General features: G+C 39.5%; 1 protein-coding gene across 3 annotated transcripts in view; it reads left to right on the top strand.

Annotated features, from left to right (window-relative positions):
* The window catches only part of alcama (activated leukocyte cell adhesion molecule a), a 62100-nt gene extending 39772 nt beyond the window's left edge, over positions 1-22328 (top strand). The window contains exons 4-16 of one of the 3 annotated variants that reach the window (XM_056397382.1): positions 1680-1744; positions 4735-4822; positions 5348-5518; positions 6201-6325; positions 7948-8077; positions 8828-8940; positions 9641-9764; positions 10120-10241; positions 14723-14852; positions 16648-16674; positions 18122-18236; positions 18641-18750; positions 19331-22328. In XM_056397382.1, the coding sequence (XP_056253357.1) occupies positions 1680-1744; positions 4735-4822; positions 5348-5518; positions 6201-6325; positions 7948-8077; positions 8828-8940; positions 9641-9764; positions 10120-10241; positions 14723-14852; positions 16648-16674; positions 18122-18236; positions 18641-18725 (1295 nt within the window). In that variant the 3' untranslated portion in view covers positions 18726-18750; positions 19331-22328. The remainder of the gene's footprint in view (positions 1-1679; positions 1745-4734; positions 4823-5347; positions 5519-6200; positions 6326-7947; positions 8078-8827; positions 8941-9640; positions 9765-10119; positions 10242-14722; positions 14853-16647; positions 16675-18121; positions 18237-18640; positions 18751-19330) is intronic. The other 2 variants (XM_056397381.1, XM_056397383.1) reach the window with 2 other exon arrangements.
* The last annotated feature ends 585 nt before the right edge of the window (positions 22329-22913 follow it).

The following is a 22913-nucleotide window of genomic DNA, read 5'->3' as shown; positions in this document are numbered from 1 at the left end:
ATAACAAAGTAGGAAAGGAAATTCACTCTAACAGAGGAATATATATTCAAAGTACCCAAATAAAAATCACTCTTTCGAGGAAATCCAACAAAAAATTCAGGACACAGGTAAAGACAAAGTACCAAAATAATGTACAGCAGGACTATGGCAAAACATAACATTGAATTCAAAGCCTGGCATGGGACAACGTGGCTGGCGTGGTGCTCCAGCAACACGACAAGACAAACTGGCACAGGACAAAGGGAAACGCAGACTATATACACACACAAGGTAATGGGAAACAGGTGGAAACAATCAGGGCGGGGCAGACAATCACACCTGAAACGAGATGAGTGTTAGGTTTTCAAAATAAAACAAGAAGTCACGAGACAGACAAAACTAAACATAACTTAACGTCTCTTCATGGACATGACATAATGACTGTGTAGAATAGATTATGACAACAATTAACATGTGAGCAGGACCAAACCGATGGTCCAACGTAATGTCTCATCATTTTATGTTTGTACACTCTCAGACATGATTAAAAACAAAAAGCAGTATAATTCTATCAAAGATGAAACTGATTAGAAGATTTATTATTTTCATAGTGAGAGACGGAGGTGCCTGTCTCATCCTCAAAATCATCATCAAGGCTTTCAGGTGTAAATTATGTTTTTAAATCAGGGAGAACGGAAAATACTCCTCTTACACCACATTATTATAGATTATTATATATTATTTTATATTTTATATTGTTACATGTTTTCACAGTGACACTGCTCCCTGCGTCACATGAAGTGACAAATGTTTTGTGTATTTTGTTTCATAACAATTGTAACTTAAATAGACAGATGAATGTTACTGTTTGTGTTACATACAGTCTCTGAAAAGAGCTGTTGATCATGGCACTTTAGTAAAATAAAGATATTGGCCTACAAATACTATAATCTTGTAAAACAATAATATTTAATCTTCTTCAAATGAACAAACTAATGCAGACTCATCAATCTCATCATCAATTTTGTGAATATTTTGGTGTCATGTCCATTAAGTCATTTATATAAACATAAAACCATTAGCACTGACTAATAAACCAAAAACAATTACATTTGTAAAGCTTATTCAGAGTTAAATGGGTGACAGCCAGCTTGGTTTTAATTACAATTAAATCAACAATAAAACTGTTATTCACTGTGGATTTGTCCCTTTAGGAAAAACAGTTCAGAATCTGAGTTTCTCTCCCCGCAATTCACTTCAATCACTTACAAACCCAAGGGTGAAATAAAACATGAAGAGAATAGCTCATCAGGCCTGAGAGAGAGTCTTAGGTTGTAGTTAACTGGGGGCAGGGTGGAATAATGTCCAACAGCTCGAATATTAACAATGCAACAAGTTTGCAGCTAAGAATTTATATTATTGGATTGTCTATTGAAATATTAGTTCATACATTGAGATTTGTTTTCTGTCATTGTGTACTTTGCTAAATTATATTTTGATGCTTTGGCAACATTGTTTTTGAAACTTTTATGCTAATAAAGCACATTTGAATTGAATTGTTTCCAGTGGTTAAAGTGAAAAATGCCCCCGGGGGCACATCGTATCAGCCAATTAATTAATTATCACTAATCAATGTTAATTGTTAGAGTAATTGATTTGAATTGAATCTGAAGCCTGATTCTCTCCTACTTTGTTTGCAGAGAAACCATCGTCAATTCAGATTATGGACAAGAGTGAAGCGTTGCAAAGGGACAAACCAACAACGGTAAGAGTCACTGCAGCCTTTACTTTGTAGTCTTTGTAGTGTGCTGTATAGAGGAGGTGCGAAACTGTCCTATTACACCACATGAATTCTGCATGGCATCTGTAGTGCTCATGTAAATATATAAAATCTTTATCCACTCAGAAAACTGCTGTTTGTCAGTTGATTAAGCTTGTGAAGTTTTTTTTTTTTAGAAATTAATTAGCCTGTTGTCCAATTAGCTGTTTAACAAAGCCTAAGGCAAACACATCTTTGTGTTTAGGAGCAGCAAATCACTGTGTGACCATTTCAGTCTTATTTTTTATTATTACAGTCTACCTTTGAACAAAGGTCACTTGTGGTTACTATAAAAAAAAAGCTTTTTCATGAAAAACCACAACAGATGTTGGAATGTGACAGCGTTTGTCTCTGAGCTTTAAGAAAAATGCGAACGTTTCAAATTCAAACTAATTAAGACTCATAGTTAAACAGCTGGCGAGAATTCCTGTCCTTGTTTTGCTGTCTCTGTTGTGTCTCAAATTCACTCTACTTTGAGAATCTGTTGGGAAAAAATTTGAAAACTGTTGGAAAGCAGGGCTGAATATCCACAGCGCTCATCGGCCTCATTTCTCTAGCAAGCAATGCACATTTCTTCCAAAACATGTGGCACATACACATTTATTATGGATCAAGTGAGTACTGCTGCCTCCATTGGTATTCCCACCTTAAAATTCAAGTGCTATTGAACAGCAGTAGGGGAGAGAGATAGGTAGAGATGTGGGGAATACGATTGAAAAAGAGAGAAAAAGTGGAATTGGAAGAGAGGGATTTAGTTTTGATAACATGCACAAAGGATGATGGAAGGCTTGGTTGTTTGATACTCAAGTGGAATTCTGAACCTGATGAACCTGAACTGTGCTGTACTCAGCTGTGGAGTAGCAGAGTTTGCATTTGTTGTTTTTTTGTTTTTTTTTTCTGGCTTTTTGTGCCTTTATTGATAGTGCAGTAGAGAGAGACAGGAAGGGGAGGCAGAGAGAGGGGGAATGACATGCAGGTAAGGGCTTGTCTGATGCGGGACTGCAGCGAGGACTGTAGCCTCTGCACATGTTTTTTGTTTTATTGCCAGTGTTGTTTTTGAAAAGCAAAATCAGGCTGCTTCTCAAAGATGGAGTGATCCAGTGTTGTGACTGCAAGGACTTTTAGACTGTAAATCAAAATGAATAAGCAATTTGAAAAGGAAGCATATCATTATTTTACAACTGTACTGGTTCACAGCAGGAGTTTTACTTGTTGACAAACACAATTTATCTACTTTATTATAATGGACCCACTCTATTGGTCCATGACAAAGCATTCCTGCTGGACGGCTGCTTGCGTGTTACATCTGCATAGATAACAGCCTGATTCCTGTATAACTATATTACAGTCTTGTAAAATATCTTCCTCAAGGGAACAGAAGTCACAGTTACATTTCCACAGTTCACCCTGGCACATGTTGAGTGGTTCAACGTTAACACGCTCTACATCCAGACAAGTTTAAAAAAGAAGTCCATTAATTTACAGTTTTTCTCAATTGCTTTGATGCAATTCATAAGTAACGCCATTCTCACCACTCTTAATGCAGTTCTCAAAACAGTTAATGCATTTCTCAAAACACTAAATCACCTGTGCAAAAGCCTCTAAAACAATCAAAACCTTGTGGCCTTGCTCTTTCATACATATTTAAAGAAAGTTACAAACTGTTTTCATGAGTTGTCAGATGAAAAATGCATCAACACGATGAGAAAACATCTTTGGTAGTGAACTATGTGTGGACACGATGGAAGTTTGTACAAATACGATGAGAAATGTTAGTGTGTGTGTGGGGAAATGATGAACTGTTTTGAGAAATGCATTAAGAGTTGTGAGAAAGTAATTTCTGATGTGTGAATTGCATCAAAACAATTGAGAAAAACTGTATTCAGAGGCAGATGTACAGAAGAGGATTAGGGCCACATATGAATTATTTTTTTTGCTTTTAAGTCAGAATTCTAAAAAACAAAACAAAACAGGGGGACCTAATCTCCATACAGATGAGATGGTGTAGGCCACATTATGTTTTTTTAACATTGAATGTGATGGTGGATAATGCATTTAGGAAAAGCGTTATGATCTCTTGTTATGCCCTGCTCTTTTATGCTCTGCAGAGCCCTCCACCTGATCCCTCGTGTTCACTGTCTCAGCACAATTTAGTAAGAAGGTTAGAAGGGCGAGTCAAAAGGAATTCAACTGAAGAATAATACTTAGTAACAGTTACATACTGTAGCTTTAAAACATGTATATAAAGAACTACAATTTTCCACCATGTAGTTGTACGCCTCCACCACTCAGACTAGTTTCAGGTTACATCCCTGTTTATCCAGAATCATAAAATATATGCCGCCGGCTCTGGCTGTTGCTGGCGTGGAGGCATAAGAACATACATATGCACATGCATGAACAAACATGAGTAAATACCTACTAATAAGTGTGTACGACTGTTCTTCTTGACATAAGACATGTTTGTGGTGAGTCACGTTTCTTCTGTGATACAGGATATGAAACCAGGTGGTATGAAAGTTCTTGTGATTCCGTCCTTATCTGGTTCACACACAGCACATCTCTGCTGCATTTGCTGACCTTCAGTCTTAAAGATGTAATGAGAGTACTGAGACAGAGAGACAGTGTGCCTGTGAGCACAAAAAGTAATTCAGTCCTGAATGAAATGCTTGTTTGTCTTTTCTGGCATATATCCAACATTCTCCTGTTAATGTTAGAGAGCAGACATTAAATTTATACAACTCGAGGACAGAGAAATTAGAGCAGCTTGAACATGAGGTAATGTTGAATTGATGTATTCTTGGGTAAAAATGATTGCATTATCATTTTAGGTTCAGTGCATAGATAAAAAAAAAAAAAAGACTTAATGAGTGTGGAGACTTAAGTTTATGGTTTTCTGTTTTATAGTTTAATAGAATATGTTCTGTTTTGCTCAGGTGGGAACATGTGTGGCGACAGATGCAAACCCCGCAGTTACGATCACATGGAAGAAGAATGGAAAGCCCCTGGTAGCTGATGGGAAAGGTAACAAATCCCCTGCTGTTTTGCTGACACACCCAGAAACTATCCAGCAGTCACACAGTTCCACACATTCACACAAGATGCTGTCATAGATTCCTCTGGACAGTGAAAATGAAATCTGTCATAGTGATGTGTATTTACCCAAGACAGCAGCTTCAACAATACAAAAAAAACAAATGCATTACTCATTGTTGTTTACTTGTTATCAAAGGATGCAGTAATATGATATTTCATCCCGACTTGTCATCTGAATTTTACCAAGAAATAACAGTTGGAGCAAACTCTGTACAACAGTTTGGAGTTTGTATGATCCTGTTCTAGATCAGTCAGCGTCACCTTACAATAGACAATCACAGATCTGTTCCTAAAAGGCAACTTAGACTTCAAGGTTTTTCATTTGTGGCTTCCTATACCAACCAACCAACCAACCAACCAACCAACCAATCAACTGACTACAGACTGTTAATGCTCTCACTGTGTCTCCTTGTGTGTGTCTGTCTGTCTGTCTGTCTGTCCTTCACTCTACAGCCATTGTGATCACGCCCAGCATGAAGCTGGATCCAGCCACAGGCCTCTCCACCACCTCCTCAATCCTCCAGTATGCAGCTACCAAGGAAGACGTTGGTCCGATCTTTGCCTGCATGTCCACACATGAGCTGATTAATCAGGAGATTGAACTGGAGCCTTTACCCATTTACTGTGAGTCAAATACAGCACTGTCCATAACAGTATGTAGTAGATCTTCTTCTCTTAATCACATGCAGAGGGCTGTGAAGAGGACATAGGGTAACTAAGATATAGTTACACTTGCAACACTAGTTTGCATTTGCAACATACAAAAATAAAATGCATCCAGAATACACTATGATTCAAGATAAGAATTATGCTCCACAAGATTCTTTCTGATTTATGTCATTAAAGGCTGAGTTGAATTAATTGAATTGAATGAACTGAGTGAAATACTGACTTTACAGTTTGTGAAGTGTAAACTGCTCTGATTATACACGTCGTGAGAGGGTAATTTAGGCTCTGACATGGGTGACAGTCCTCCAAGGCACCTTTAGTATAGCCAGAGTTGTCCTTATTTCCAAAAATGGTAGCACACCAATTTCAAGGCTCTGGAAAGTGCATGTAATGGTGACACGGTGAACATGCTGTGGTTGGGAACAGGGAATTACAGTCTGTGCAGTCAATGTGTTCCTGATCACATCCATGAACTCTGAAGAGCAGATGAGGCTGGAATCAATAAATGAAAGCGGGGATCTTGGGAAGCCTCAGCAATTGCAAGTTCATCGGGGAGTTTCCAATTTGTAAGATACTGAGGCTAGCTTTCTATTCTTCTACTCCTTTCTTCCCTTGATTTGATCACGGAACTTCTCAGATCCATCGGAGAATGTCAACCTTGAAATTCTGTCGAAGAGACCCATTGTAGAGGGAGGTAACGTGACGTTCAAGTGTCACGCTGATGGCAACCCTCCACCCAGCTCCTTCTTCTTCCACATCAAGGTCAGTACCAGGTCACACACACACACACACACACACACACACACACACACACACACACACTCACACGCAAACACACACACACACACACGCACACACACACACACACACACACACACACGCACACACACACACGCACACACAAGGCTAACTACCATTTGTTATTGATGGTCACATTTCAAGTGTTGAGTTTTAAGTTATTGCTTTGGAGTTTTAAAAGTCTTAATTAATTACAGTAATTAACTAATTAATCTCACCTTAGGTGCGAACATTTAATTTGAAATAATTAGAGCTTCTTTTTCAATTGCTAACAAGCATTGGTCAATACTGAAGCCACTTTTTCCAAACTCTTCATACGGTCTGCATTAGCAACATGCATCTTGGCCAAACAGTTCATCTCACCTCCAAAACTCACTCAAACCATCAAAACACTTCATATGTCTCAAAATAAGCTTGTTCAACCAGAACACTGACAACAATTCTCACTCAGCATACGTTGTCACTCATAACACACTGACTTAAAGTCAGGCAACAACATGTATAGTATAATAACTCATATTGTACAGTACTGTGAGGGTTCTAGTTTTTGCCAGGTTGAATCCAGCCTCATCCACAAAGATGAATGTATGTACAGTTTACCTGGACTCCATCTCCATTACTCTGTGAAATACAGTAAATCCAGGGTTTTACAGTACTCTACATTATACATAGCTGTGTATGTACCCTGTTTGGTTATTGAACAGACATCTTTCCTGGACATACCGAGTTCTTTGACACGAGAAGAGGTTAACACTACAAAATAAAACAGGAAACATGACGAAAATCCAGAATGTTACAGTAGATGCGTCTGTACCGTCTGTAGTAGTGCGGCGTGTCGTAAAACTGTTGTAAAACGTGAGCTTAAACTTTTGTTCACTCGCTGGAGTGAACGGCATGTTGAATTGCAATTTGGGTGCAAAGGTGAAAATGTGTTTAGAGTTTTGGAGACATGAGCTGAGGTTTTGCTCTATTATTGTCAGTTTCAAAAATTTAGCTTTCTGTCTCATTTCAGTGTGTTAGCAACTGAGAAAAAGCTATTACATTTTACTGTAAGAATTGTCCAGAAAAGCCAGGATTTTCTATGTTTTTCAGTATGGTTACTGCAGAAAAGCATGAAATTTGCCATCATTCTGTTTTGCATGTGTTTTTAACAGTTTTGAAAACAGTGTGTTAGCATTTGAAAAATATGCTACAAATATAAAGTGTTTTGCTGGTGATGGAGTATGAATAAGAAAAGAGTTCATGGAATTTGGAAAATGTGGTCATTGAATGCGTTTTGTGTGAATGCAATGAAAAATTATTCACAGTTTGGTCCAATAGACCTCCATTTCACTGAGTTTGGACAATGTGACTTCAGTTTCGACCAATGCTGTTAGCATGTATATACATATTTTTATATATATATATATATATATAAGCAGACCTCCTCATTGCATTCTTCTTTCAAAGAATGATTCCTGTCTTCATCCTTCTTTCTTCCTGTCTTTCTTTGTGTCTTTCTCATTTCTTGATACTATATTAGAATGACAGATGCTGACAATGCCTCTCTCCTCTCCATGCTCCTCCTCCTCTTCTCTCTCCATCAGGGCCAGAAAATGCTGGTGGAAAATAACACGTACACTTTGACTAACATTACCAGAGAGGCTGCGGGTGAATACAAATGCTCCCTGTCTGACAACGAGGACCTACAAGCTTCCCAAACCATCGATGTTGGCTGTGAGTACTCATGACACATGCAGAGCGTTAGGCAAGAAGCCACTGCTGCAGCAAAGACAAAAACCTCCGACTGCTGTCCTCACTGCGCCTTAACTTCTTATACAGTATATAACAAGGCGAAGCAGAGTAATCAACTTTCAACTTTGAGAGCCCAGCCTGGCAGGGTGGCAGAGCATGGAGTACCATGCAGAGAGGAGGAGAATTAAATTATTAAGAAGAAAAACACAAATCTCACCAGCTGTAGCAGCAAATCATCATCTCAAGCCTTTACCCTCTCTGCTCAACAGGCATATGTAGGAGGTGTTACGCTGAAGCTCAGAGGCTTGTTTGTTTTAAACAAGACTGTTCTTAATGAAGGTTAATGGACAATTACGCTGTATTATATTAGAAAATACTAACAAAACGTTGTGACATCTGTTTGTTTTTTATTAATCAATGGTTTGTTACGATCAGGTTATACCATCGCTAGGATCCATGAATTTTAATCACTTTCCTTAACTTTGAGAAAAAGGGTGTTCTGTTTTCATTCTAGTTTATAGATGAGTTTAAATGAGGAGAAGTTGAATCATTTAGTTGACATAAAAGCTGAGAAAATTATGTCAGAAAGTGGACCTTGCGACATCAGTGTTGAATGGTTATGGCATCATAGCAGCTTTTTTGGCTCTGATAAGAAGCAGTAAAATGAATGCCCAGCTTCAGCCCACTGGTAGGACACCACAGCGTCATCATTTTTCTTTCTTGTTTTCTCAGACCTAGACCTGAGTCTGAGTCTCACTGGGAAGGTTGTGAAGACAGTAGGGGACACCTTCTCTGTGAAGATGGAGAAGAACGCCTCGAGTGATGCTAAAGTGACATGGGCAAAGGTAATGTGTACTGGAGCGGGGCTGTTGATTGGAAAAATGTGGCATTGAAATATAGAAGGATATGAAAGAGTCGACAAAAGCAGGATGTTTGTCCAACTTCTCCTGTCAGTAATCAAACCCGACAGCAGAAACTCACTCTGAACCTGTATATACTCTGTACAGAGGTCAGACACTGATGATTTGTTACTCCTTCAACACCTCAGGAGCTCAGTGGTAGAGCCAAAACATTTATTCTACATTTTCTGTCTGACAGAGAGCTGAGCCCAAACTACAAAAAAATATGATACATTGCTACACTGGATAGTAGATTTAGATTTATAAGTGTTCCTGAAGGGAAACTGTGTTCAATTTGCTTATCTGTCAGCAAAAAGTTTATATATCTGGTAAATTAAATATAAAACATACAAAGTAAGATAAGGTGACTCTCCAGTCTGTATCATACAACATTGATGCAGAGATTTGGCCTCACATTATGGTTGCTGTATTTCCTGTGACCCTGGACAGCAGAACTGGGCATAGAAAACAGATGGATAATAAGACTGACATCATGCATTCATACATTTACAGGATGTCCTTGGTAGGGCCAAGTGAAAATTACAGTGGATGAAAAAGGAATGTGTGTATTGCTGTTGTATTTAATCAAAGTTATAGGTACACTCTGCTTTAGAATGCATATGGACAGTGTGAATCTGGTTTTCAGAATGGAATAGCAGTGAAGAAGCCAGAGTTTAGCCAATTGACCTACGCTGATGCAGGACTCTATTTATGTGAGGTCTCCATGAGCGGTCTCACACGACGTCAGAGCTTTAAACTGGTCATTGAAGGTGAGTGAGAGTCCGTGTGTCTGTCTGTGTGTGTGTGTGTATGTGTGTCTCATTGTCAATTCCTCTGTTGGCTAAAACAAGTGGTACACTATAAATGTCTAACTCTTCACACTGACTCAACGAAGATTTAGTAATACAGTATCACTCCATCTGAGGCAGCTTGCATACTGTATCTGCAGTGTCAGGTGCATCTCTCGTTAATTACTGAAGCTCGTTAAGATCAATAAGGACTCCAGTCAAGATTCAATCTGTTCTTCTGGAAAAACCTCATAACATTTATGAACCTAGTTTCCATTACTTGAAATACCTGTGTGTGAAATGTTATGTCATAAGAAAACAATGGTGTCTGCATCAGGGAAGCCGGTGATCACCGGCCTGACCAAACACCGCCCTGATGACGCTAAGCACAAAGTTCTTACTTGCGAGGCTGAGGGAGTGCCAGAGCCCAGCTTCCAGTGGAGTGTGAACAGCACAAACGTAAGTGTCGGAGGGTGCGTGTGTGTGTGTAGTGAGTGTGTGTGTATATATGCGAGATGTGTCAAGTTAGGCTGGTGTTGGAGGGAAATTAGCTCCAGCAAAAATAGCAAAATGAAGCAAAATATCAGCAAACAGTGCAGTGTGGTGCGATTAAAGTGTTCTTTGAGGATCCTGTCAGAGTTTGCATCTGGAATGGTTTAATATTAATTATGTTCAACAACTAATGTTAGCTGACACATCACATAACAAGGTAAAGTTATCAAAGGAAAGTCTACATTACTAACTAGTTGACTAGCCGTTTAATACCTCTGTACTCTGACAGCAGTGAGTGACAACAGAAGCCCTGTTTCTGCAAACACACATTACATTACTCCCTGGGCTGATGGGTTGGTCAAATTAAGCTTAGCTAAACTCAATCAGGAAGACTATCTCTATTCTCCCTCTCTCACCCCACTCCTTGTAATCAGCTGACTTCAAGTTCTCAGCAACCAATCAGATCTCGCCACGATCTCAACCAGCCAATCAAGTTGTCCCTATCATACTTGGATACCACCCCCTCCCTCCCTGGCTTCTCTGTGTCCTGTGTGAAAAACCACTCAGAGCGACACGCCTGTGGATGAAGGAGGGAGACAATAAAAATGGACAGACAGCAACATCAAAAACGGAAGAAAGAAGGTGCGGAGAAGTTGCGAGCCCGAAAAATAAATTTACATGCAGAGGCCGCTGAGTGTGCCAAAATCCCACATATGTTTGCCTCAGGGGCCGCAACAGCCTCAACTTGTACGGCATCTTTCAGCGCCGTCGTACAGCAACAGGTGGAAGGAAGAGAGCAGACAGAGAAGCAGGAAGAGATGCAGGTGTGACAGGGAAGCACAGTGAGCAGGAGGAGAGTATAGCCAAAGCGGAAGCAGAAGGTAGCATACAAGTCAGGGAGTAACGCTGGGCTACTTTGTCTACTGTACCTATACAGTATCTGTATTTGCTTTATTTTTTATGTACTCTTTCCATTTTAATGGAATAGTGAATTCAGGATTGTATACTTATATACTTCAATTTTATTGAATAATTTGAATTGATTGATAATTCCAGCAGAACTTTTTCTTTGCCAGTTCCTGGTACTTCTATTTGAGTATGGATATTGTGTACTCCACAGCCACATGATTGCCAGGGAGTCAGTCAAGAGCAAGTCAATATACTGGTACACTTGTCCATGGCCCAAAAAAAACCAGCTGTAGCACAGTATGCATATTTAAGGGGGCTGCAAAGTGTGGTGTAGTGGGTGGTATTCAACCGATTTAGAGGGGGCAGGTCCAGACCAAAATTGCCGGGGACAATTTTTTTGTCCCATTCCAGCCCTGCACACACCCTAATGCAGAGAGACATTCGCGTTAGCTGACACCAACAATAAGCTGCAAAATGTCTCTCTCAAAGCCAAAGCGTCGTAAAGTTGACTATGAAAACTGCCAATTCCAAAGCGAATGGCCTGAAAAGTATTTATTTACTTTGCCAGCCGCAATGAGGAATATACCTGTGTCTTTATTTTGCAGCGAATCCATTGCTGTGATGAAAGAGTAAAATGTGAAGAGACACTAAAGGTCGAATCATGGCTCATTTTGTGACAGTTTTCTCAAGGGCTCGGAGGAATGGAAAAGGAAAGTAAATGGACTGTTAGCATCTGTAGATCAGTAATTGTTCACAACTATATTGAGCTGTTACGGATGCCGTAGTTTCAGGAAGTAATCTGGTATCCTGTGCATGTGCGTTACTGGGTATTCAAGTCAACACACACGGATGTATGTTTGTACGGTCTCCTCTGCACTGTGGTTATTAAACCAAGTTTGAAGCTACACTACAAGTCTTATTTCGAAGCACATCTTTCCACAGCGTCTTTTCAACGGAGGCAGTGTGCCCTTGGTTGCTTTTGCATAGAACAAGAGAGAGCCATGATAGCATCTGTGCACATAGCATGGACACTAACCAGACAGAAGAGGCCCTTTACCGAGCCGGAGACCGTTAACGATTGCATGTTTGTGTAACGGTGCAATTTTAAATCTGTTACACTTGCAGTCATTGATGAAATGATTGTTGACAAAAAAGTCAAAGAAAGCAACACACACTAAAAAAAAGTGCCTCTCTCGGACACATTCACTCTTCGCAGAGTGAGCTACTGGCAAAAGATGTTGGACGGAAGATTTTGGAAAACCTGTGAAAAGCAAAGTTTATGTCTATCGTTGTGGATCTATCAACTGACTGTACCGACATGGCACAGCTGTGTATTTATGTGAGGTTTTATGATGGAGTGCGCTTTCAGGAGGAACTACTTGGGCTCGTTCCCTTGGAGGACACACTACAGGTGAACGGATTTTTCAAAAGATGGTCATGTTTTTTAATGAGCATAAGCTGGATTTACAAAAAGCTTGCTTGTTGGTTACGGATGGAGGTCCAGCTATGATCGGTCGAGTGCAAGGGCTGGTGGCCAGGTTGGCAGTCGTGCCCCGAGGACTTTAATTAATTTTAAAATTGTTATTTAATATTAATATTTTTAATATTAAATATAATTTATGATATCCAATAAATTGATAGGCAACCGAAGATCCAACATTTATGGTGTCCAGCTCATGAGGCAGAGCTCAGACCCAACAATATCAATATTCTGTGTGGCCCTCACAACCCCTGTGATTTTCTTATTTGGCCCACTTGCTACTGACGTTGAATAGCCCTGTGTCAAGGATCTGATGAGGCAGGGGTGAAGGTGAGAGACTCAGATGCGGAGGAACCAGTGTCAAAGAATTTATTTTAACCGAAGAACCAAAATCCATACATGGGTCGCCGCCACTGACAAAACAACCATCAAACCTCATCACCAACAATGATACATGACAGAGCAAGGGCTTTTTGAAGGAACGGAACTGATTAACAATGGAGAACAGACGGGGAAGCACACACAGGTGGGACACATCAGGGATGATTAACCAAAGGAAGCAAAACTACAACTCAGACACTGGGTCAACATGACTATCAAAATAAAACAGGAAGTGCATGGGGAAACAGAGCACAAGACAGGGAAGACTAAACTAGACACCAGAAACACCCAAACCAGAAACACTCAAAACCCAGAACAGAAACCCAAAACACAGAAAACCAAACCAAGAAAGTCCAAAAACACCAAAACCCTGGAGCCTCCAGGCTGAGACCATGACACCCTGCCCTAATGCATGCGCTGCTTTTAATCTATTTTCCTCTAAATGGGACCATAATTTATTTATAAATAAAATAAATGATGTACATACAAATAATGTTGTATTGAAGAAAACTCAGATTAGCAATTGACACCATACACTCTTAGGTACATTTACTGAGATAATAATTAAGTGAGAAGTAGGGCATTTTCCTATACTTCAATGCAATCTGAATTTTCTTGCAACGGTGAAGTCGCCCCTGATGGTCAATTATAGAATGCAGGTTTAAGGCACTTCCGCATTGACTTTTCACTTTTCAGACCCGAGTCTATGTTCAAGGCAAGCCTGAAAAAAAAGAAAGTGATATTAGGTATAAATTTAAATATGGAATGGACATATATGTTTCAATTAATAAGAAAACATAAATAAACACATAGAATTTTAGATGTACACTGTTGAAAAAAATTAAGGGAAAGGTTCATCATAATAGTATAACACCAAGTCAGTTAAACTTGAGGGATATCAATCTGTCCATTTAGGAAGCACCTGTTTTGGTGCAAATGAAAGTGACAAGTGCAATGGAGAGGCAAAAGCAGGACAACCCCCAAAAGGGGAATGGTTTTGCATGTGGTGGTCACAGATAATTACTTTCTCTGTATCCTTCCTGACTGATTCTTCTCTAGTTTTGTATTTTGTGTTATTTATGTTGGTCTTACTGGCCTTAATTAACTGACCAGCACTTACAACACTCCCGGGTGCAATGCGCCTGCCTGACCCTGACTTTAAGACATCAATGGAAATGCAAACAATGTTGCATGTGAGGGAGGGTTTTTTTTTTTTTTTAATAGCCAAGCTAACCTTTCCACACTGTACAGGTGACATTCAGCAGAACACCATTCACTCTAATAAATAATGTACTTCTGAAGATATTCTGAAGTACTCCAGGCCTCATCTTAAGCAGGTCATGTTAATGATTCAGGTTTATTGGAAGAAGATTTTTAGGGCCAGAAGGGTGTGAAGACCCTATTGAAACCTCGTTTGTTTATATTTCTGCATTCAAAATGAGTTGCAGTGTCGGCAGAGTTCAGCTCCCCTGTGTGATGTTGACATTTGCAGTATTTTATTATTTTTATTTTAGTATCTGTCTTCCCAGCATCCCATTGTTCCCCATTAATAGCAATATACAAAATATTCAGTAGAATGGAAAAGTCCATAATGTGTGCACAGCTGAGAGGCTGCTGTGTGATATTTCCTTTGCAATTATTTCTGAAGCCTCTTATTTCTGTCTTTCTGCCCCTCCAGGAGGAGAGGTCTTACATAAACGGTAAGGCCACCCACAAAATCACAGTGATCCCAAATGTGAACCTGACTGTCAGCTGCAGGGTCAGCAACAAGCTGGGAGAGGACATCAAGACCATCGATGTTTCCTCTGGTAAGTTCCTGCTTGTCAGGAAGTTAGTTTGTTGGCTTTATTTTCCCAAATGTGGGAAATGAGAGGTGCATTAATGTAGCAAAGAACTAAAGTTACAGCTTTTCACTTGCTTTAATTAGACTAGACTCAGTAACATTAGTAGAAAACAGAGACCAATGAGTCAAATTAAACTTCACTCTGGATGCACCTTATTCAAGGTAGATTGGCCATCAGCTTTTCTGCTATGTACGAAACAAAGAAGCTGCCGGTGTCTTAATGATTGTGTTGCTGCCACTGTGACTCCACAGTGTTACAGTGGGTGTGTGACACCATTTGTGTCACACATTGGCTCTTTAAAAATGATTTGGTGCCAGCATTTTCTGTTATGTCATCAGGCGGCATTGAGACACAAGTTTTAATTTTTTTTACACCACTTTAGTGACTTTTTTTAAATTTAAAAAAAGTACCTAACAACAAATCTAATGACAGGCTCTGTGAGAGACTAAATAAGAAAGGCAATCTGTCACTTCTAACATTACAGTAAATATAGCTGAAATGACAGCACAACCTTTAACTGTCTTTAACTGATGTGTTTGGTGTTTTTGTCACACAACGTCGTGATTATAAAATCAGGATTATAGCAGCAGCAGAGCAGCAGCTTGAAAGTGACCACATGTAGTTTTAATGGGCCACATAGATAGATAGATAGATAGATAGATAGATAGATAGATAGATAGATAGATAGATAGATAGATACTTTATTTATCCCCTTGGGGAAATTCATGTCTGGCAACAGACATGAATTTCAGCAGAAAAACAGAAAAACGTGTAAATGAGAACAACTTCAGTTAGTTTTTACTTTCCCAGCAACTTTAGATACTTTACATTGAAAGTTGTTGTTCACAGCGGCTCCACAACAGTTTTCAACTATGTCATCTGTTTCACTCATTGACCACACACAGTCCAGACAGATACAAGGTTTTGACCAAGTCTTGTTGTATTATTTGTCATTACTAAGACAATCAAAGATCAATGGAAAAGCAATCAAATCAATTTAGGGGAAAAAAGTCAGGATTAATTCCTTCATTTAGGATGAATGAATTCACACTGTACCCCACCATACCATGTTTTCCCCAGAATTGAAGTCTCTATCAGCAGGCTGGAGGGTTTGTGATAAATGATGCAGTATTCTGGGTTTAGTGAAATAACACAGATCAGTACTCATCTGTTACAGGCACTATGTTTTTGGATGTGATGAGACTTTACTTTACTTTTTCCTCTATGTGAGACACTATATAATTGCCCTTTCATTCTCTACAATAGTTTAAACCTACTGTATATACAACAGCAGGGATTTGCTGAATCAACCTGCTGCAGAATGTGTTTATGTAAAACTTAAGCAGGCGCATCAGTTACACCGAATGCTTACATTATAGAAACTGGGATGGAAAACACAAAAAAAAACAAAAATGTTGAAAGGCCACGTCAAACACTTAATGCTACAGTGGTATCCTTTCATCTCATGCATACATGCTGTACCACTGCTGTTCCTCCTCATTCTTTCTTTCGTGTGATAATCCTCCTTTTTGTCTTTTTTTCCTGCATTCTAAGAGTCTGGCATATGTTCTTAAAGCATAGTAAATTGTTGCTTTCCTCTTTCCAAGACAGTTTGCTTGTTGTGAGACGCAGTCAGAAAAACATTTGATTTCATCTTGTGAGACAGAATCAGTGCAGGATTTTCTTTGACGAACAGCTTACGTATGTTTTTTTTTGGCTTTTTTTTTATGAGTTCTAATTTAATTATGTTTGATTTCAGTTTTTAAGGAGGAACATGAAGAAAGAGGTAAGATTTTGTTTTCCTTTGCCCTTATCTTTTATTTTCTAGAATTTTCATTAACCTGTTGTCTGGCTATACACCAAATTAACACTCATCATTTTCTCTTCATGCATAAACTGACCAATATTCATCACTTCACACAGACAAGACTGAACATATAACTTCATCCCAGCTTTTATATCTTTATGATTTTTCTTCAAACAAGCTCAGTCAAGCTGTCTGGGGCAGATTAGAGAAATTAAACAAATCAATAAATAGAGATCAGTTGAATGTGTCTGACAGTGTTTACTGAAGTAACAACTGAGGAAAGTAGGGATGCCCAATTGATTGGCCGCCAATCACGATTGGCTGATTTTCATTAAAAAATACATGATCAGTAAATCGGCAAAAAAAGCATTCTAACCTAAAAACTTGTCGCTGAATGATGACAAAGTTTCAGAACAACGGAGACCCAAACACAGACATGCAGGCAGATGCAATGAAGTGTCTATTAGAAGATAAAATGATTACAGAAGCTCACAGATAATCAGGAACAGGTTACAGGTAATAGGTAGGTTGTCTTGAATGGCTTGAAAGACAACAGAAGTCCAGAGTACATGAAGAACTGGGGGAAAGGGTTGGAGTATATGAAGGGGAGCTAATGAGAGAAATGGAAACAGATGTGTAGGTTTGGAAAGGGGGATGTCTGGTGATAGAGAACAGGAGACAGGTCTGAGAGTCACATGACTGGGATGGGACATCAATGACACCTGGTGAAGTTTGGCATGAGACAGCGGAAGGGTGGCCAGGGCTGAGACAGAAACCATGATTTCAGTAACTCAGTGCGGCTGATGCAGATGCAGTATGGCTGTAGTGAAAAGTTAGTGTAGAGGATACAAATTATACACAATGGTGATGGCTTCCATGGAGCAGAATGTCAAAAACAGTCGCATTGTATTTTGACATTAATGCATTTTCTTGTCTCCTCATTAAAGCCGGTCTCTGGTTTTAATGTTGTGTCTAATCAGTGTTCCTCTCCTGTTCTATTAAAGGAGCATGAAACACATCTACTTTGAAATATCCAACATTTCATTGAGTGCTGCTGATACTTTCCTGGAACATAAACAAAACTCCACTCACTTTTAATGTCACTACAATAACAATGAGAACAACTCATTGAACTACTTTATAAACAAAAGACAAAGCAATAAATGGTCGAGTGGCAAAGTGTCAGCTGATGAAAGAGTAAACTAGTGGAACAGAAGCAAGTTTTAAAAGGTGGTGTGTTTAACTCTCTGTAGTCTCGTCCAAGCTAAAACTTAGCATGGAGCAGGACCGAGGACACATGCTGTGATTTTGGTTTCTGTTCTCATAGCGAAGTCTTTCAGTGAATTCCTTTATGTGCATGTGTATGTGAGTGAGTGTGTGTGTGTGTGTGCTACAGCTGAAGCAGAGTACTGCTCTCTGTTTTCAGGGTCCCAGGAGGATTCGGAGGACCAGGCAAAGCTCATTGTGGGCGTCGTGGTAGGCCTCCTCATAGCTGCTGCGGCAGTGGGACTCATCTACTGGCTGTACATAAAGAATTCAAGGTACAGCAACAGCTGCACACTGGTGTGCACAGTTGAATTTTAGATTTCAATTTCAAGTCCCTGCTCAGGTCCTCGTGGCTCTGCTCTTGATAGCTGCATTCCAAACAGGAGAAACCAGTTTGTACCCCAGAGAGTGGAGTTAGAATAATAACCAAGGGTCAAGGGTTACAGCCTGACTACAAACTGTATAAACTTGTGTCGGCCTTAAAATTATCACACCTCAAAGGAGGATGAACCATCAGTTTTCAGAGCACGTAGCAGAGAGTCCAGAGGACAAAGTGGCAAATGTTTGTTGAACAGATGAGTTCGCAGCCTGCAGTGGAGTGACTGACTGCATCTGGAGCAGGGTGAGAAGGTCTGTGGCAGAGGTAACTCAGGCTTTTGCAATTCTGTCTTCACCACAGACAAGGAAGCTGGAAAACCGGCGAGAAAGAGATGGGAACAACTGAGGAGAGCAAGAAACTAGAGGAGAATAATCACCCTGTGTAAAAAGTGCTCAGGCTGGATGAAAGAGGTAAGAAATACAGAGCCTCATCAAGTTCAATCTCATTCTTATTTTTGAAGGTCTTGGTAGGTTTGGCCATCGTTCATGTTAGTACTCAGCTAATGAACTGTTAAAGACTCACTGTTAAAAATAAGTCAGACAGGACAAGACATGAGCGGTTAGATAATCATATTAAACAAACAAAAAGAAAACAGTTTAGTCATACTTATTTGGAAGAGAAAGAAAAGGGGACTGACTTCCTGCTTCAAATGTAACCTCAGCATACTACCAGCTACCAGCTTGAGTGCTGGAATTGGTGCCCTATGCATTTAAATATCAGGTCGCTGGAGCTTTTTGCCAAGTCTGATTTTATTGATCACATCAACATGATCCCAGATCTTTACTTTGGTGGGTGTCATATTTGAATGACCTGATGGCCAATGCTAAGAAAGTAAGATCTAGGTTACAATAACCTGGAATTAGCCTTTAAGATGAGTGAATGTGAATTAATGTGTGTCTTGCTGTTTTCTGGGCATCATATGTTTAAAATTTTACATGACTGAAATGATTGTTAATTCATGATTATTTATATGATTGTCTCTGTGGGGAGGAAGCAGTCCAAAGCAGTCCAGCAGCATCCAAAATACTGACTCCAGTTGGCTGCCAACACGCTCCATCAAGCTCCACATACGCAGCAAGTGATTCTCCACCAAGTCCTGCCCACAGCCTGCTGTCCCACCTCACTGTCTGTGGTCTGCATTGAGGCTGCATTGTGTTACAGTGTCATTTTGTTTTTTGTGTTCCCGGCGAATGCTCCGTCTTATGTTTTGTTTGAGCAATTCCATGAGGCTGCGTTGTTGTTTTTTGCCACTTAGTTTTTCCTTTAGGGTTCTTGAATTTCTTGAAGTAAATTTCTAGTACACTTCTTAAGGCCTGTATAACAAATCAGACTCATGTGTATGCCCTGGCTGCGCATGCCAATGTTTTTTTTTACTTTTCATTTTACTTTACTTTTTTGTGCACTTTGTGTGGAAGTGCCTTTGTTTGGCTGTGCTGAGAAAGAGACACACTTCACTGCTGTATAACCGACTGAAACTGTCCTCAAACTTTTCAGAGAATAACCTCAACATCTCTTGACCTCCTGACTCATGTTCACTGGTTTTGAAACACTGGAAAATGGATTGTTTAAATATTTAGTCAATGGATTCCCACGACAGTAAAGAGTTAATAGTATACTGAATAAGGAACTGGATGTACTATGAATGATACCTATACATGCAATTTATTGTATCTGTGATCCAAACTAATTTCCTTTGTGCACATGTAACATGGATATCAGCAGATTGTCACACATCTAGCCACTAATGACATGTTTTTGTAACTGACAGACTCACTAGTAATTCTTAGTAATTGTTCTGTCTTCAGCTCTTTACACTGTTTGAGTCTCAAGAGGGACTTAATTCCTTTATAATACAAATAATTTTATCTGATGAGGCAAAATGTAATGAAAAGTCATCAGAAAAGTACAACACTTAAGAGATACAGTATGATATTCTGCCAAAGCTTTTCTTTTGAAAGTTTATTTTAAATGAGTTTGTTTACTTTTGATTTAGTTTGATACACTACATTGTTGTCTTCATGTCTTCTCCTGCCTGCGCTATAGTTCCTCTACCATGTCATGGTCCTGGAGCAGATTTTCTATTTTCTTTTTAATGTTTTCATTTTGGAAGAGATTTACTGATGCCAAATGTTCTTTTTTTGTGTTTTTTGATGTATTTATAGCGTACCTGAATGGCTGCACTGCAGCATACAAGGTCATGCTTTCTTGTAAGCCTGTGTTGAAGACACCAAGTGTTGAAAAGATACTGTATGGTAGGAGAGTGAATAAGACTAGACAGTATCTGCGCTTGTTTTCTGCTGTAATGTTCTCATTAGTATGATTATGTGATTTTAGCTCAGTGGTGTGAAGGATAACCCAAACTGAAGACTGGCAGATTAGATGAGATGCATAAAGATGATGGCTCTCTGGGTTTACATCATTCTGCTCTGGTTCATCCCACAATGCAACACCCCAGTGACCTACCAAAGAGAAACTGTTGACAAAATAGTTTGAGAGGAATCAAGAATTGTGTTCACATTTATAGTGCAGTGAACAGTTTACAACTGTTCAGTTCACAATATTTAAGCTTGTTGAAAACATAGTTTCATATTCATGACTTGCTTAACTACATGCCATGCCTGCCTTTAGTTCCTTTTCAAATAATCAGGTCTGCAGTGAAACCAAAGAGGGTAAGATGAAAAGGCCATACAGTTGCAATCAAAATTATTCAACCCCCATTGCATTTTAGGTTTATCGGCAAAATTTAAAATTGTTCAGGTGTTTGCAATAAACAAATTACACAAGAACAGTTTAAATAGTTAAATAAAACTAATATTACAAGGATTTTATCCAAATTCAACACTAAATCCTACTTTCAATGACTACTGCAGTCTCAAAAATAGAAATGACTAGAATTCCTCATAAGAGCACACATTTGCAAATCAGGTGTGGTCTCAAGCACACCTCTCCTGAGTTTTCAGTTTCCACAGTAAGGCGCATACTAAACGCTGAAGGGCTCCATGCCCAAACCAACCAACCAACGTACACCACTACTGACCCAAAAGCACAAGAAAAGTCAGCTCCAATTTGCTCAAAACTATATAAATAGGCCAAAGAGGTTTTGGGATTCTGTTCTGTGGAGCGATGAAACAAAACTGGAACTTTCTGGGCCTATGGATCAGCGGTATGTCTGGAGGAGGAAGAATGAAGCATACGCTGAAAAGAACACCCTGCCTACAGTGAAGTATGGCGGTGGCTCAGTGATGCTCTGGGGCTGCTCCGTTTCCTCTGGTGCTGGAAACCTGCAGCGTGTGGAGGGCAAGATTGATTCAATCAAGTATCAGGAAATCCTGGGAGAAAATGTCATGCTGTCTGTGAGGAAGCTGAAGCCTCGGCATCATTGGACCTTCCACCAGGACAATGATCCCAAGCATACCTCAAAGTCCACCATGGCTTGGTTTCAGAAGAAATCCTGGAAGATACTAGAGAGGCCATCACAGTCACCTGACTTGAACCCCATTGAAAATCTCTGGTGGGATGATTTTGGGAAAAAGGCAGTTGCAGCACGCAAACCCAAGAATATTAGTGAACTGAAGGCCTTTGCCCATGAGAAATGTTGTATGCATCACGTTTGCAGCAGGTCATAACAGCATAAGTGGGCTCTACTAAGAACTAAAGATGCTTGTCATGAAGGGGTTGAATAATTTTGAGACTGCAGTAGTTAAAAGTGGCATTTTGTGTTGAATTTGGAGAAACCACTTGTAATATTAGTTGTGTTGAGCTATTTAAATTGTTCTTGTTTGATTTGTTTATTGCAAACAGCTGCTTGTTTGTACATTTTGCCAAACATTATTTGCAATGGGGGTTGAATAATTTTGATTGCAACTGTAGCTGTGTTGTAAATACACACTTTTGTTTTTTATACTGTTCTTGACAATAAAGTGTATACATTTTGGGAAACAATATGTCCGAGGGTTTTTTGGCAATAAATAATCCACTTTTCACTCCACTGAATCACTGCATTGTCTATAATTGAATGTGTTACTGAGCACCACTGGTTGTCATGAGAATGGACATGGAAACCTGGTACAAAATATAATTCTATATGTATGCACAGATACACAGTAGGATGTAGTTTTGAGTCTATCTTTCTGTAATTATGGTTCTGATGTCTCTCATCTTCATCTGCCACCATGTCACCGCTGTGACCACCGACCACCCGGCAGTAACATCAACAGGTCTCAACATGGTGCATCACATTGCATCACGTGCGGGGTCATTCCTACTTTAATGTTCATGCTGGGAAAAACATTTTGATGCCTAAAATTGTATCTCTACACGGTTATTACTTCACTCATGGCACCAGTGTTGTGCATGAACACGTTTATTGGTGCCAGAGATTACAGACGATACAGACGCATCTGCTACTGCTGAAGCCAGTTTGTTTGAGCATTTGAAGCAGTTTTATGAACAAACAAGTAAAGACTCAGACGGATTATATTTATATACAGATTTTAAATCTAACTAATGTCTGTCAGTGGTAAACAATAATTCATTTAGTTTGGGAGTGGCAATGATTTGGGGCTGGTGATGG

This window comes from Seriola aureovittata, chromosome 15, assembly GCF_021018895.1.
Source record: "Seriola aureovittata isolate HTS-2021-v1 ecotype China chromosome 15, ASM2101889v1, whole genome shotgun sequence".
Classification (NCBI taxonomy): domain Eukaryota; kingdom Metazoa; phylum Chordata; class Actinopteri; order Carangiformes; family Carangidae; genus Seriola; species Seriola aureovittata.
This window is presented reverse-complemented; position numbering and strand designations above follow the sequence as displayed.